Raw genomic sequence first — 16505 nt, 5'->3', positions numbered from 1 at the left:
TGCGTGGCGTGAGTCTCTGTGTAGCCTGCAGCGGAGGCATGATGTTCGCTCGCGCCATCTCTTGGCAGGAGCGGTGGCGGGCCAGCTGTTCCTGGAGGTGCTCTCTTTGGACTCGTGGAGCAGGCTGCGCCTGGAGGGATACGCCTACTGCGACCTGCTCGCAGTGCCTGGTGAGCACATATGCGAATGCTTACAGCGCCCTGGGCGAGGCTCCCGCTAATAGGTGAAAAAAGCAGTCGCGTTCAAGAGGAAGACGAATTTTTGAGAAGCTATGATTACTTTCGTTGGTCAGACAGCTCCTGATGACACCGTACGCGATGGACGATATGGTTAACCATGGTATCGCTGGAGGACCACTGCATGGCGTCGTTGTGGATGTATGAGCTTGACGTCGCATTTCTTCCTGTTTCCACGTGTACTATAGTTTCGCTTTACGAACCCTTGAGCACTGCCTCCATCCACACTCTAAATACGAATATGCTTATATGGGAGTAAAAAAGGGAGTAAGCTGACCTCTGGAGTACTCCCTTTTGCATGGCGTCGTTGTGGATGTATGAGTTTGACGTCGCATTTCTTCCTGTTCGCACGTGTGCTATAGTTTCGCTTTGCGAACCCTTGAGCACTGCCTCCATCCACACTCTAAATACGAATACGCCTTTATGGGAGTAAGCTGACCTCTGGAGTTCTCCCTTTTATAAAAGGGATTGCGCTAAAAGGGAGTAGAAGTCAGTTTGCCCATTTTTACTCCTCCGTGTTTAGAGCGCAGGGCGCTGTTACGCGCAACCCTGCATGGCTGCATCACTTTCATCACATCCGACGTCCACTAATGCCCGATCATGCATGTCGGGCCATATACCTCACCACCCCAGAGAGGTTCCTGTAGCCCTTCAATCAGCACGTCCCAAAAATGCCGGCCGGCGACGGGTAGAAGCCTGATATGCAAGCAACGCTGCACTGGGCGCAATGAAAAAAAAAATTGGAGGACGCTTAAGCTTCGTCTTTAAGAGTGAGACGCGACAGCGTGTCGCAGCGTTGCCGAGGAGTGCACGGAACGCGAAAGCCCGTTCGGCGCGACGCGTGGCCCGTTGGACAATTTAAGGAAAGGACGCTTGGCTCACATATCTCGGCGGACACCCGAACCGAGCCGTAATAATAATAATAATTGGTTTTAGGGGGAAAGGAAATGGCGCAGTATCTGTCTCATATATCGTTGGACACCTGAACCGCGCCGTCAAGGAAGGGATAAAGGAGGGAGTGAAAGAAGAAAGGAAGAAGAGGTGCCGTAGTGGAGGGCTCCGGAATAATTTCGACCACCTGGCGATCTTTAATGTGCACTGACATCGCACAGCACACGGGCGCCTTAGCGTTTTTCCTCCATAAAAACGCAGCAGCCGCGGTCGGGTTCGAACCCGGGCCGTATGGGAAGAAGAATTGCTTTTAAGGAAAGGAAATGACGCCGGTCTCGCACTTCTCGCTAGACACCCGGATCGCTCCGGAAGGGAAGGAAAAATAAATAAATAATTCAAACCTTAACGCTATCGCGTTAAAATCCCTTCCCTTTATGGCGCGGTTCAGGTGTCCACCGAGATGCGCCATTTTTTGCTCACGGCCAGACGCCGACGACACTGGCTTTTCTGCGACACGAGCTCCTTAACGCTGTCGCGTTAGGATATCACCTTCACCGCGCCATGCAGGCCAGCAAGAGTTGCTGCTGCGCACTTGGCGGCCGCTGTGTCGTAGCCTGACCGCCCACATGCGGAGGTTCTTCACGGGCGGGGACACCCAGCTGGACGACCTGGTCGCCGTCGGCCCGCCGCCGTCGGCCTCCGGCTGGGGAGAGGGCGCTCAGGAGGTAAGCCAACGCCCTCTAGGGAAGTCCTGAGTATACTCCTTCCGTGACGTCACTAAAAGCGGCCCACAGTCGCCGCCGCTTACGGCGGAGTTGAAGGAATCGCGGCTGGGATCACCTAGCACTGCAGCAATAAGCTTCCGTTGATCAATCAACACCTTTTCCTCAATTAAAACACTAGAATGAAGAGCAGGCACTCTGCGCGGCATTTATTTAGAGGCACTGGCCGCAAAACACCTTTATAAAGTATTGGTGGCAGCAACTCTATCACGTTGTACTTTCTCGTCCTTCTCAGTAAACTTTTTCCTTTATATGCATTAATTAAATAAATTTACCCACGTTTTAAAGGGGCTGCGAAACACTGCTTGAACGGATGCCGGTTGCACTTCAAATGGATTCTTTATGTCACACAAATGCTGACTCAAAAAGAATTATGAGAATCGATGCATAGGAACGGGAGTTATTCAATGAAGAAATTTCAAAATACAAGCCAACAAAATGTTCCCCTCAGCTCGATTTTCGCGCAGCTTCCCATTCCCATTTCACTCTCCCAATGACGACACTACGTGCGACCAATCAAAACAGCCTATCTGAGCACGTGGCGGAAGTTTGCAATCCATGGTTGCCTGTTCTTTGTAACTCGTTCATGCCAAGGCTGGCAGCGCCGTTTGCATAGTTACAACAACGATGTGAACGCCCAGCTGACCCAGCGATGCTTTATCGTCACGTCGTTGGCGCAGAAGGGAACACTGATCAGTGACGTTCCCTTACTTATGGATCCGAACTCGAGCGCGAGATACTGCGACGGTGTGACAGCCTCTCAAGATATCACATTTAGCATAGCGCGTACCGTTACTACTTACCGCCTACCATCGCCCGTCGCTCCTAGCGCGCTGATTGGTCACGGCGAGCAAGGAGCGCGCGCTGTTGACGGGAACGTGGCGCCATCTAGCGCCGCCGCCCGGTGATCCTCCACAAGCTGACGATGCGCACTGCTTAAACGAACGCCTCCTTCCCTGGGACCGAAACGAACGCTTATAGAGTACAATGGCTCGATCGGATCGATTCCGCAAAGCCGCTCTTAGATACATAGAGAGTAGTCATAAGTGTTGAGTGCTAGGTCGTAGGACGTTTACAGAAAGGCGCAAAGTCCTTCCATGCAAAAAGTAGCCAGAGCCTCTGGTGGTGTATTTTTGTTTTACTTGCTTTACAGAGCTTTTATCTAGGGCAAACAAGCTGGTTTTGTTAGTGTAATATAAAACACAAAAACTTGACGAAACGTATCTCTAGCTATTAACACAATTTGTAGTATATTTACTTTTTGTCCAATCATCAAGCTCCCACTAAGTGATGCCACAGCCGCTGCTAAAAATCACCTCTGTATGGTGACACCGCCAGCGCCACGAATTTGTTTTTGCGAACTAATTAAAATATAAAAAACCGCAGTATACGTGGTACGACCGATGCTAATAGCATCACTATGCAACTCATTCTATGCAACCAACAGGCAAAACATTGCACTGAAAATGTGTTTCGGGGCCGCTTTAAGACTTCTCGTTCCTTATTTTTGTGCCGAAAGTTGTATGGAACGCAGCAGTAATTATGGTGCCTTCGACTGGTCGCTTTAGATCGCTCTAGAGCGCTCTGAGAGGCGACCGCACATTCGGCTGGTCGAAACCGGCCGCTCTGACTACATTCGGCTGGCTCTTTCTGAGCGCTCGCATCCAGCTCAGAGCGCTCTGAGGCGCTCCGAGGAAAAAGTCAGAGCGGCTCCGAGATGAGTCCACGTGACAGAGCCGCTTCCGCCATTTCGCGAAAGCGGTGCGAGGCCTCGGCGTCCCCTGCGCGTAGACAGAAGCAAGTGTAGGCTTTTCACGCAGTAGTAGCGTCCTTGCTGTGTTATGTTTTGCGGGTGCCGCGCTGTGTGAGGCAAAATGTCGAAGAGACGCCGGATAACTACGCTAGGAACGCGGTCTGTGTTGCTGTCGCACGACAACAGTGATTCCAGCAGCAGCTCAGACGAGGACGACAGCGCTGTCCACAAGGCGATGTTCGAAAAATGTGCTTCCCGTGGGACGGAAAGCCGGGGTAGCGATCGATACAGGCTATGCGGCGACCGCGATGCAAACTGTGTGCGGCCACGTGCGGCTAAAGGTAATCAAGGGACCTTACGTGCGGCTGCTGTTGACATCAGCAGCGATGCCGCGTAGTGGTTCCGGAAGTTACGTCCCCCTTCTGCCTCCTGCGCTTCCGCCCCAAAAACTCGCTGACCATTCGGCTTGACTAGTCTCGCTATGCGCTCAGAGCGAGAGCGGCTCCCACTCTGCCATATCCTAACCGGATCGCGGGAGCGACCAGTCGAAGACACCATTAGAGAGTTTACCGTGATTACATTACTGTCTTACCGGGCCCGGCAAACGACGTCTGCGCATGCGCCGCCATTTACCGGTCCGCAAGCACTTTACGGAATCTCTGTTAGCGTTGCGGAGAGTTAAAAAGAGTTTCTCGGCGCGCGGGCGAGCGCCGGCGGTGGTCAGTCACGTCAGGTTGGCGACACCACGCCTGGCGCGAATTCGGCCCTCCTACAGTCCGGCCGCTCCGACGCGTCTCAGCGGCTGCGCCAGGAGTAGCGCATGCGCAGACTGCGCAGAATGTTCGACGCGCCATCTCTCGTAGGTTTGCGAAGCAGCGCCGCCCCGAGGAGCACGCGGAACCGGTCTGGCCGGGCCGGCGGCGGCTGGCGCACTCGGCACGAAATAGAGACATGCTCCAAGTCTCCGTCAGCGCGGTCACAGTGCGCCGAACGCGTCGGCGGCGCTTTGGCCGACGTGACGTTGCCGTGCCGCGCGCGCGTTACGTCGGAGTATAAACGCGCCTTAAGCGTTGGCTCGTAAATAAACATGGCGGCGCCGTGCACGGCCCCTTCGGACCAAATACAGCACCGCCGCCACGTTCTTCGGCGCCACTTCTCGCTATACATGTAGGCATTCGCTTTTAATTTGCAAACTCTCACTCATACGTTGAGGTTTGAGTAACAACTAGGTCATGTTTTTGAGATTATTTGCCGATTTTTGAGCCCCTAAGCCTGACTATATGTCGTGTACATAGCCAAATAGCAACGACTACACTGCAGCTTTTCAGTTTCGTGCCCGATTTAACATTTTTCTATATTTTCATGATTTTTTTCCTCGAAAAAAAAGACTGGCACTTCTCTTGGCATATTCATCAGTAATTGCAGAAAATAAAAAGTTCCTCCGGCCCGGAGTTGGCGCGCTTTAACTTACTACCACTAGATGGCGCCACAGTGTTCACATCCAAACACATAAAGAAGCGATGCGGCACGGCAAACAGGTGTCGTAGTTATGCTTTTTTTTTACAGCGCACGCAACGCAATGTGCGCTGTGTATGCAAGCTTACTGAGGTCTACGTGGTGAAATTGTCTACTGGCCAGGGTAGGCAAAGGTGTCTAGCTTCACGGGCACATTTGAAAAGCCGCTGAGTCAGCTGTTAGCTGAAGTGTAGTCGGTACGTCTTTATATGCAGAGAAAAAGATTATTAAAGTGTAGCATTACACTTCAGAGAAATGATTGCAATGCATCCGTATTTTTTTATCATTAAAAGCTGGGCATCTGCAATCATCATCACTCGTTTTATCCTTACGGTAACTTGTTACGGGAAAGACGGTAATAATAATTGGTTTTTAAACGTCTTCTGGCGTGCGCCGCGCTAACCGGAAAATCCGGCGTCCGGTAACACGGTAACGTAAACACGGTAACGATATGCTATAACTCTCTAATGAAAAAAACAACAACATTCGATTACCCTCATAGCTGCCTACTGTTACGTCTCGCCTACGACGCGCGGTATAGCCGGCGCGGATGCAACGGATGCCGCGGACCCGTTCATCGCTGCCGCAACGCCTCCCGCCAAGCGCGTCCAGGCAGGTTTCAGTGCCACGTGTCGTCGTGCGTGCGTGTGTGTGTGTGTGCATGCTGGTGCCCACGCTTGTCAAAGCGCGGCAGCCGGGGAGAGAAGCTCCCCAACTGGGAGGCGAGGAGGTCTGACCGGCGCCGGCCTGGCGGACGCGCCCGTCACGTCTGGACATGTTCAAGCGTCGCCGTATCGGACGCCTCTTCCCCAGCCGTTCCTTCTTGCCCTCGACTCCGAGGGTATAAAAAAAGCCGCTGCCCCGGACGCCGAGGGAGACTTCGATTCCTTCCTTCGAGTAACGTGGTCGCCCTGACCGGCTGCTCTTTTGAGATGCCAGAATAAACAAGTTGTTCTGTTGCCAGTCGACTCATCCTTTGCCGGGACCTTCGGATGTTTCCAGCTTTGCCCCAGGCCGCCAGGCCAACGCTACCCTTGGGGCTTGCAACCCTTTTGCAACAACTGGTTGCCAGCGGTGAGATCCCGACAACGGAGGCCAGCAGCGAAGATATGCGGTCAACTGTATGCTGAGCAGCACAACGACCATCCGGGAGCAGTGCAACGAGCCCTGTGTGATGACTGGTTGCCTGCAGCGGAACGACTGCGCTGAATTCTTGGCTGCGAGGTTTGGTGAGTGCGGGACTTTCTTCTTCTGAGTTTTGCCAGGCTTTTGTTAGTGTCAGAAACAGAGCTGGTAATTGTGGTTGTCGTTGCTGCCGGGTTAGTTTGCGGCAAGACAATAGTAGGCAGTAGAGAAAGCAGCATTCGGAGCAGCCATGGATTTGAAGTCGTTGCGCAAACCGAAATTGCTGGAGCTTGCAAGAGAGTTGGGTCTGAATGTCTCAGACAAACTCAGAAAACCAGAACTGCTAAGGGCTATTCTTGAGTTGGAGGCTGAGGATGACGAGCTGTCGGAATGCCTTGAGACCATTGAGGAGAGGGAGAAAAAAGAGAAAGACGAGCGCGAACGTAAAGAACAAAAAGAGAAAGAGAAAGAAGAGCGCGACCGTCAACACGCTTTGGAAATGAAGCGTCTCGAGGTAGAGATGGAACGCGCTCGTAATGGAAGTCAGGCACACGGTGCAGGAGAACGGGTATCGTTCAAAATGACTGACCTGATGCGGCCGTTTAAGCTTGGAGAGGACATTGGTTTGTTCCTGGTTAACTTTGAGCGAACGTGCGAGAAGCAGGGGTTCTCTCGGGAAACGTGGCCACAGCGCTTGCTCACTTTGTTACCCGGCGAGGCGGCCGACGTAGTCGCTCGCTTGAAGAGAGAGGAGGCAGAGGATTTCGACCAAGTGAAATCAAGTCTGCTAAAAAAGTACAGGCTGTCAGCGGAGGCGTTCCGTCGGAAGTTTCGGGAAAATGAAAAAGGCAGAAATGAGTCATATACAGAGTTTGCCTACAGGCTTATGTCAAACATGCAGGAGTGGCTCAAAGAAGAGAAAGCGTTTGGTGACCACGAGAAAATTCTGCAGTGTTTCGGGCTGGAACAGTTTTATAGTCGGTTACCTGAGAACGTGCGGTACTGGGTCTTGGATAGGCCAGACGTTAGTACAGTGGCTAAAGCCGCCGAGCTAGCCGAGGAGTTTGTGACGCGTCGGGCTCGCGGAGCTAAGGACGGTCAAAAGGGTGAATTTGGCTCCAAGTCTGAGAGGCCGAAGTTCACACCCATGAGAGCAAGGGGGGACACGCGTAGTGCGGATGCGAGTGAAAGCAGTCCGACCGAACGTAAGGAGACGGCGGCAGCCGAAGCCGAACGCAGAAAGCGGTTCGAGGCGAGGCAAGCGCGCGTGTGTTATACGTGCCAGAAGCCGGGTCACTTTTCGGCGCAGTGTCCAGAAACAAAAAGAGAAGTCGTGTGTTTGTCATTATGTAGCACTGACGAGAACATGAAGCTTCTCGAGCCTTACATGCGAGACTTCCTCGTGAACGGGAAAGAGTGCCGAGTGCTTCGTGATTCCGCAGCTACAATGGATGTAGTTCACCCCTCTTACGTAGAACCCGATATGTTCACGGGCGAGTGCGCATGGATCAAGCAAGCCGTGGAAGCTCACAGCGTGTGTCTGCCCGTAGCAAAAGTGCTTATTGAAGGACCTTTCGGAGCAATTGAGACGGAGGCCGCAGTGTCATCTATGCTGCCCCCCCCAGTACCCGTACCTATTTTCGAACAGGTCCGATCACCTCCTGCGCGAGAAGGGGCTTTTGTTTGGTGAGGCTAGCGTTCAGGCCTTAACCAGATCGAGAGTTCGGGAGCTCGCTGCAAAGGCGGTAGTTGCGGGGCCGACGTTGTCGAACAATGAGAAAGGGTCGGAGGCGCAGCAAGCTGATATTCCGAGCACGTCAGAACTGGATAAAATTGAGCCTGTAGCGTTGAAGGCACCAGGTACTGGAGAGGAAATGCCCGACAAGGGAAAGTTAGAAGAGCTTCCGGTCGAGCTTCCGGGACTAGGCTCAGTGACGAACAGGGAAGACACTGATCAGGTCATTAGTGACTTACTCAGTAAAGCACCGCTGTCGCCTGAGCAGAAAACCGAACTACACCAACTCTTACAAGAGTTTCAAGGTCAGTTCTCTGAGAGGCCTGGTAGGACTTCTGTCCTTACTCATGATATAGAACTTACCTCCCCAGAGGCAGTACGATCCAAGGCGTACCGGGTGTCACCCCGCCAGCGCGATATTATGGAGGCTGAGGTAAAGAAAATGCTACAGCTCGGTGTTATTGAGGCGGGTGAGAGTGATTATACCTCCCCTTTGATTTTAGTTGAGGTACCGGGCAAGGAACCTCGTCCTTGCGTCGACTACCGCAGGCTTAATTCCATCACTAAGGATCAAATTTATCCGATCCCTAACATCGAGGAGCGCCTTGAGAAAGTTAGTAGCGCTCAGTTTATTTCCACCCTAGATCTTGTCAGGGGTTATTGGCAGGTTCCACTTACAGAAGAGGCTAGTAGGTATGCGGCGTTCATTTCACCAATGGGAACATTCCGTCCTAAAGTTTTGAGTTTTGGTTTGAAGAACGCGCCATACTGCTTTTCAAGCCTCATGGACAAAGTGTTGCGAGGACAGGAAGAATTCGCTTTACCGTATTTAGACGACGTAGCGATATTCTCCGCATCCTGGTCTCAGCATATGGCACACTTGCGGGCAGTGCTAACCCGCCTGCGCGAAGCGGGCTTGACAGTCAAGGCTCCCAAGTGCCAATTAGCACAGGCCGAGGTTGTATACCTCGGTCACGTGATTGGACAGGGTCGTCGCCGCCCCTCTGAAATAAAGGTGGCCGCTGTGCGAGACTTCCCGCAACCGCGCACGAAGACCGATATTCGGTCGTTCTTAGGTGTCGCCGGCTACTATCAGAGGTACATCCCCAGGTACTCCGATATCGCGGCTCCCCTGACGGATGCTCTAAGAAAAACAGAGCCCCAAACAGTCGTCTGGAGCGAGACAAAGGAAAGAGCTTTTAGCGCCCTAAAGAGCGCCCTAACAAGCCAGCCTGTGCTACGATCGCCAGACTACACAAAAGGGTTCGTTGTTCAGTGCGATGCTAGTGAGCGAGGCATGGGCGTTGTACTGTGCCAAAGGGACAATGGAGAAGTAGAACACCCCGTCCTGTATGCTAGTCGTAAGCTGACCTGTCGGGAGCAGGCGTACAGCGCCACTGAGAAAGAGTGTGCGTGTCTCGTGTGGGCCGTTCAGAAATTGTCATGCTACCTAGCCGGCTCGAGGTTTATCATTGAGACGGATCACTGCCCTCTCCAATGGCTGCAGACCATATCTCCCAAAAATGGCCGCCTCCTGCGCTGGAGCCTCGCTTTGCAACAATATTCCTTTGAGGTGCGTTACAAAAAGGGGAGTCTCAACGGTAACGCCGATGGCTTAAGTCGAAGCCCCTAACGTAGGAATCCGCCTCAAAGTTGTTTGTTACTGATGTTTTCTTCCTGAGGCAGGATTTTTAACATATTGCTTTTGTTTAGTGTTTCAAAGTGATTATGTGCTTTCTAGTGCAATTTTCCAATTTGTGGACGCGTTCTGAGTGCTGCTTGACTACTGTAAGGAACTAGGCAGTAGTATAAAAGGGGAAAGAGCCTGGCAGAGCTTAGTGAGGGTTGTCTCGTGCTTGCTGACTGAGCGGTTGCGTTTCGGCGTAGTTCTAACGCTTGCTGGGAACGAGCACAAAAATGGCAACTCTCCTGAAGTGACTTTGCAGTGCCCTGTGTGATCCTGAGCCTGAGAACGAGGCCTTCTCTGTGCGCTGCGCTCAAGCAACGTCGAGGGACGACCGGTTTCGTTTACGAGCATCATCGAGCGACATCCCTCTGGACAGCGGATGCAGTCCCCTGACCATCGGGATCTCCTTCTCCCGGCGGGGCGGTCTGTTACGTCTCGCCTACGACGCGCGGTATAGCCGGCGCGGATGCAACGGATGCCGCGGACCCGTTCATCGCTGCCGCAACGCCTCCCGCCAAGCGCGTCCAGGCAGGTTTCAGTGCCACGTGTCGTCGTGCGTGCGTGTGTGTGTGTGTGCATGCTGGTGCCCACGCTTGTCAAAGCGCGGCAGCCGGGGAGAGAAGCTCCCCAACTGGGAGGCGAGGAGGTCTGACCGGCGCCGGCCTGGCGGACGCGCCCGTCACGTCTGGACATGTTCAAGCGTCGCCGTATCGGACGCCTCTTCCCCAGCCGTTCCTTCTTGCCCTCGACTCCGAGGGTATAAAAAAAGCCGCTGCCCCGGACGCCGAGGGAGACTTCGATTCCTTCCTTCGAGTAACGTGGTCGCCCTGACCGGCTGCTCTTTTGAGATGCCAGAATAAACGAGTTGTTCCGTTGCCAGTCGACTCATCCTTTGCCGGGACCTTCGGATGTTTCCAGCTTTGCCCCAGGCCGCCAGGCCAACGCTACCCTTGGGGCTTGCAACCCTTTTGCAACACTACGTATACGGTTTTATCGAAGGCACTTAATCTTGACTATGTTTTAAATTAATAATCTCGTTTTCAAGGCAAATATGTACACCTCCGCAGCTAACTTATTTACGCATAGAAAGAAGAATCTGCTTGCAGATGCGTTCGTTGGCGGATTTAGGACTTTGAGGCCCGCACTGCTGTTTTCAATGCTCAAAAGTAGCTCCATCACCGCGTTCTTGCTGCATTGCTACAGCTGGAATGGAGTAACTGGCGTCCAGTTGTGTTATCTACGTCTCTACAAAGTGAACTCTCATGCTATAAGGTCAGCTTTTACTGCACCTGAGTATTCGATGCACGGTGCTTCGTCTTCAATGATGTGCAGTAAAATAAGGCGTTCATTTCTTACAATAGCATGCCAGAATGTAATTTCTTGCTTGCTACATATTCCGTCAAGTCTATTAGGTTTAGAATCTTATCCGCTTCCTGCACTTTACGGAATACTTCGGCAGACACTTGAAAGCAGCAGCATCAAGATCACGCATGCGCTTAGAGTCGGGGTCATCCCTTGAGGTACTCAACGTAGACAGATCGCATGAGCATTCTGGAAACTTTGACGGGATTGCGCCAGTGCGAGAGCGGCGGAGTTGGTGGTGTGCCCTGCGAGCTCGTCGATGTGGGAGGCCTGTCGCACGATGTCAGCCCCAATAAAGTGAAGTTCTCAAACAAGGGAAGGCTTAATTCTTTCGAGCTTTCTGATTTAAAGACACTTTTTTTTCATAATAAAGCGCTTAATTTAAGTGCATCGTACTTTACCGCGGTGGCTCAGTGGTTATGGCGCTCGGCTGCTGGCCCGAAAGACGCGGGTTCGATCCCGGCCGCGGCGGTTGAATTTCGATGGAGGCGAAATTCTAGAGGCCCGTGTGCCGTGCGATGTCAGTGCACTTTCAAGAACCCCAGGTGGTCAATGTTTCCGGAGCCCTTCACTATACGGCGTCCCTCATAGCCTGAGTCGCTTTGGGGAGTTAAACACCCATAAACCGTATTTTTCAAACGGTAAGGATTTGAAAATGTTTCGAACAACTTACTCTGGAGTGCAGTGACACAACGAAGCTAGCTCGTGGTATCGCCCTAATCCAGGCGTTCTGTGCTTCTTCATCCAGCTGAGACTTGCAAACCTGACTCTTGGGCCTCGATTTGTAATTGCTCCGGCAACAAGGCACGCAGCACTTGTTAGGCATATCCTGGTTTGAGCGTAATCCACATTTCGCTCCAGTGAAAACACAGCACATCATCTCGGCGGACACACAATCGCAGACGCAGCACACGGAGTAGAAAAAGTGCGTTCGGAAGAATTTCGCGGCAAGCCGTGTTAACATCGCCGCTGCGATAAGGCACTGTTTACATTACAGTGAACTAGAATACTATCCTAGTGGCGCGAACGGAAAGGCGCGGGCGTGCCGTTTGGCGTAGAAACCACCAGGTGGCACCACTGCAACTTTTTCTCGCGGCGTCGTCGCTGGAGCTTGTGTGTGTTTCTCCGAGTCGTTGTTCCGGTGTGGTGCATTAATACACCTGTAGTTAATAAACATGCATGCCATTTGCTTCAGCTAGCTTCAACGTAACCTCAAAGGCGCCTTTTTTCCCCCTGCCGTGCCCCTTTGAGCATTTCGGCGATGATGAAAAATCGCGTCGTCGTATGCCGTCTGCTACCGAGAACGGGCGCCGGGCAATGAGAGAGGCTCACGGATTTGCCGGTGGATGTTAGTTGTCTAGTTGCATCTTTTGCCACTCTGATATTGTTTATCTGCGATTATAGTTTGGTGCCATGGGTTATAGCGTCCTAAAGCAACTCAGGCGATTAGGGACGCCGTAGTGGAGGGCTCTGGATATTTCGACCACCCGGGTTCTTTAGCGTGCACAGACATCGCACAGTACACGGGCCTCTGGCATATCGCCTCCATCAAAATGCGATCGGCGCGGCCGGGATCGAGCCGGTGTCTTTTGAGTCAGCATCCGAGCACGATAACCACTGAGCCACCGCGGCGACTTAATTATAGAGAACTACACCCCTTATTTATCTGTGCGCGCGCCTAGGCGCTCGTAGCTACGTGTGATCTAGTCTTACGGAAATAAGTTTCCTAAGACGGTTAAGCGGCCTCAGAAACGCATTTTGTTCAGAAAATTTTACCCATGACTGAAAATATTTCCAACCCAATTTTCGGAAAATTTTACTTGCAGTGTATGCATGACATAAGCCAGGGTGATAAATAATACACGGGAGGCGAGCATTATACTTTTAGTGGCAAGTGCGGACATGTAAAAGAAATAATAATAATAATAATTGGTTTTGGGGGGAAAGGAAATGGCGCAGTATCTGTCTCATATATCGTTGGACACCTGAACCGCGCCGTAAGGGAAGGGTAAAGGAGGGAGTGAAAGAAGAAAGGAAGAGAGAGGTGCCGTAGTGGAGGGCTCCGGAATAATTTCGACCACCTGGGGATCTTTAACGTGCACTGACATCGCACAGCACACGGGCGCCTTAGCGTTTTCCCTCCATAAAAACGCAGCAGCCGCGGTCGGGTTCGAACCCGGGAACTCCGGATCAGTAGTCGAGCGCCCTAACCACTGAGCCACCGCGGCGGGGCAAACTGAAGCAAATATTGGTTTGATGGCAGGCCCATTATTGGCGTAACCAGCCTAAATTAGGTTAAATAGAAATTTAATCCGTGGAAACAAGGCTGGGCTTGCAGCTACCCTAACAGGGTGCTTCGGAAATCGAAGTGCATCGACTCATTTTCAGGAACTTAAGCTTGGCATTTCCGGCTGTTGCTGCTATTGATGCTTTTCATAAAAAAGTGAAGGCGGGTTGTTATGTAAAAAGCAGTGAGCTCGGCTGCGACATTCTCACAGTGGTCTGGAGAGCAAATTAAGTCAAAGCTCTGTTTTTGCCTTAACCACATCTACAATATCAACGATACTGTCTGCATGTAGTTCCGGGAGGCTAAAACATGTTGTGAAAGCATTTTCTAGGTCAGCTACAAATTTGTACAGGACGGCAGCGGGATACAGAAGACCACCGTTGTCTTTCATGCGAGTGAACTGGGCTAGGTTTAAGTTCCCAGCCGCCTCTTTGGTAAACAAAAGCAAATTGAGGCAGCTGTCACAGCCCGTCTTCAGGACACATTTCCTGGCCACATAAATATAAAATATTAGCCGGCTGTCGCTTGATGCCACAGTGCAATTGGAATGGTCTGGGGGTAATTTCGGGAGCACCGCATGCATAATGCGCATGCGCGCACTCACCTCTAACACTGAGGTGCATGTTTTCGGTAGCCAGGGTAGGACTGGAATGACTATCTGTCGTCTGCCTGCAAGGTCTTCTGAGACTGTCGAAGAGGTTTATGAGGTTCAGAATGCACAGCAAATCAGAGCCAGCCGGCGCACCACGCATTTTCGGTCGAGAAGCTGCGACGATTGCGAGCTTTGCGCCCTGCATTACTCTGCGAGAGGGCATCGTTGGCAGTGGATTGCACGAGGAGGTTTGGATTAATTCTCGTTTAGGAATCCACGACATCATCCTAGTTCCAGCTTTTCCCAACATTTGAAAGTCATCCTTAATTTGATCCAGGAGGTATTTTGTACATTTCTACTACGAAGAAGCATGCGGTGCTTTGCCTTTATGTTTTAGGTGCACTTGTATAATATACTAGATTGCTTCACGTAAGATAGAACATCGCATTTAACGCAAAATACGTTTCGTGACATGCCTGAATTGTCTCACTCACTTGCGGCACGCAGTGTATGTATAAAAAAAAAAGCGTTGACCAATATAAAGCTCTGCACGCAACTGCTGCGCGATGGAAGGAGGAAAATGGAACAGATCCAAAAACACAGCTGGCACTGCGTTCTCAATGTTGTCCCGCTCCGCTGAACTGACACTGTGACTCCAGCTCGACTTGTCCTGTGCTGCGGCATAACTGATCAGTCAACCTGCCACAAGTTGAAGCCTCGACGATGAGTCACGTAATGACGCGCACTCCCGGAAATTCGGAGCAAAGATAGCATTACAACGCTATAGCTTTGACATTCTCTCCCGCTGTCTGTCACTCTCCGCTGACGCGCGCTTATGCCATTGTGAGCTTTGAACGCGTGCAGATAAACGCGAAAGGCAAGCGAACTGGACGACGCAAGCGTTATTCGCAACTGCTTGTTCCGTCCCGTTTCCTTGTTCTCTGTCTTTACCTGCGCTTTCCAAATTAGATATGCTATATCAACTAGCACAGCAGACAACCTTGTTAAATTCTTCCATATGTTATTCTTACCTTGACGCTCACGGGTGTCGTCTTTTGTGAAATCGCGAGCTGTATACAGCTTATACGGCCAGTGGTCATTTAGACTCCGTTTTGTGATTTTTTTGCATGTTGTTGCCTTTACTCGTAACGTGACATCCTGAAGAGTTGGCGAGAAGACGAACCAGAGTCCTGGCCGAACAAGAAGAAAGACCGATCCAGTCCGCATTTCGATAGAGTCGAAGCACACAAAAGCGTGCGTGCGGTGATATATCGGTGCACGCTGCCACATCACGTCGTCACCCTTTATGCTCCGCTGTAGCGGGTTCTTTGACCCCTTAATACCCCTCCCGACTTCCCGTCGCCCCAACTTCCTTTCTCTCTGGCCAAAGGTCTGCTTTTCCCCATCCTTGCCTTTCGCAACTCTCCGACCCCTCCTTCCTTTCTACGCGGTTTCCTGCGCGACGTTATTGTCTAGCTTTCATCAGTTTCCATTAGGATGTTTTCCCCGAGGTATACTACATCGCTCGCCTCGTCACGTCCGCGGGTGCCTTCATTCTTCCAAGGCGGCTTTTCCTTCTTGCGTAGCTTTTTTCTTCTCGAATGAACGCTCCCTTCGGGTGAGCGAGCAAGAGCCGCCAACGGTCTCGCGTGGGAAGGGACCATCGCGTTTCTCCCGCTTCTTGCCTTTTGCGCCATCTCGCGGAAGTTTTTTTTTTTTTTTGCGTGTTCAACGTATTCTCCTCACTTGGGCCGCTTATGTTTCGCGGCGTAGGGAATGAAAATGTTTTGGTTATTTGTTGGTCAACGTACCTGCCACACTAAACAAATTCTCACCCTTAAGGGTGCAAATCGGCTGTCTCCAGATGAACACCCTTTTGGGTGCTAAAAAGGGTGCAGAGATCAGCACCCTTCAGGAAGGGTGCACTGCATGAAAGTTTAGAGGGCGCGCATCAGTCCACGGCTTTTGCTTCATGGGTGGATCAATGTGTAGCACCCTTCTAACATGCATTAGTAGAGGTGTTATGGAAAAATAGTACCCTTTAATTAGGGGCAGCCATTACATCCTCTAAAGTATCATTAAGTGCACCCCTCCTTAAGGGTGCTGATCTCTGCACCCTTCTTTAGTACCCGACAATTGGAAAAGGGTTTTCGTCTGGGGACAGCTGATTTACACCCTAAAGGGTGAGAAATTGTTTAGTGCGTGCGTTGTTACACTTCTTACATTCAGTGTTCGCGCGCTTTTCTCAACGTATTGTCTCGCACCAGCTGGTATGCTAGTCTCGAGGAATTGCCACAGTGCGAGGTGGGGTAGACTATAGGAGGGCCTTGAGGAGAACTGCACGCGATAAAAGAGCTTAATAATAATAATAATTGGTTTTTGTGGAAAGGAAATGGCGCAGTATCTGTCTCATATATCGGAGGACACCTGAATCGCGCCGTAATAATAATAATAATAATTGGTTTTTTGGGGAAAGGAAATGGCGCAGTATCTGTCTCATATATCGTTGGACACCTGAACCGCACCGTAAGGGAAGGGAT

The 16505-nt window shown here is 51.5% G+C and overlaps 1 protein-coding gene across 3 annotated transcripts in view; it reads left to right on the top strand.

Moving 5' to 3' along the window:
- Positions 1–16505, top strand: part of LOC144120972 (tectonic-like complex member MKS1) — an 86424-nt gene that overhangs the window by 48722 nt on the left and 21197 nt on the right. For all 3 annotated transcript variants that reach the window (XM_077653812.1, XM_077653810.1, XM_077653811.1), the window contains 2 exons: positions 69–170; positions 1695–1852. In XM_077653812.1, the coding sequence (XP_077509938.1) occupies positions 69–170; positions 1695–1852 (260 nt within the window). The remainder of the gene's footprint in view (positions 1–68; positions 171–1694; positions 1853–16505) is intronic.

The sequence above is a fragment of the Amblyomma americanum genome, chromosome 2, assembly GCF_052857255.1.
Source record: "Amblyomma americanum isolate KBUSLIRL-KWMA chromosome 2, ASM5285725v1, whole genome shotgun sequence".
Classification (NCBI taxonomy): domain Eukaryota; kingdom Metazoa; phylum Arthropoda; class Arachnida; order Ixodida; family Ixodidae; genus Amblyomma; species Amblyomma americanum.
The sequence above is the reverse complement of the archived record's forward strand: the minus strand, read 5'-3'. Positions and strand labels throughout refer to the sequence as shown.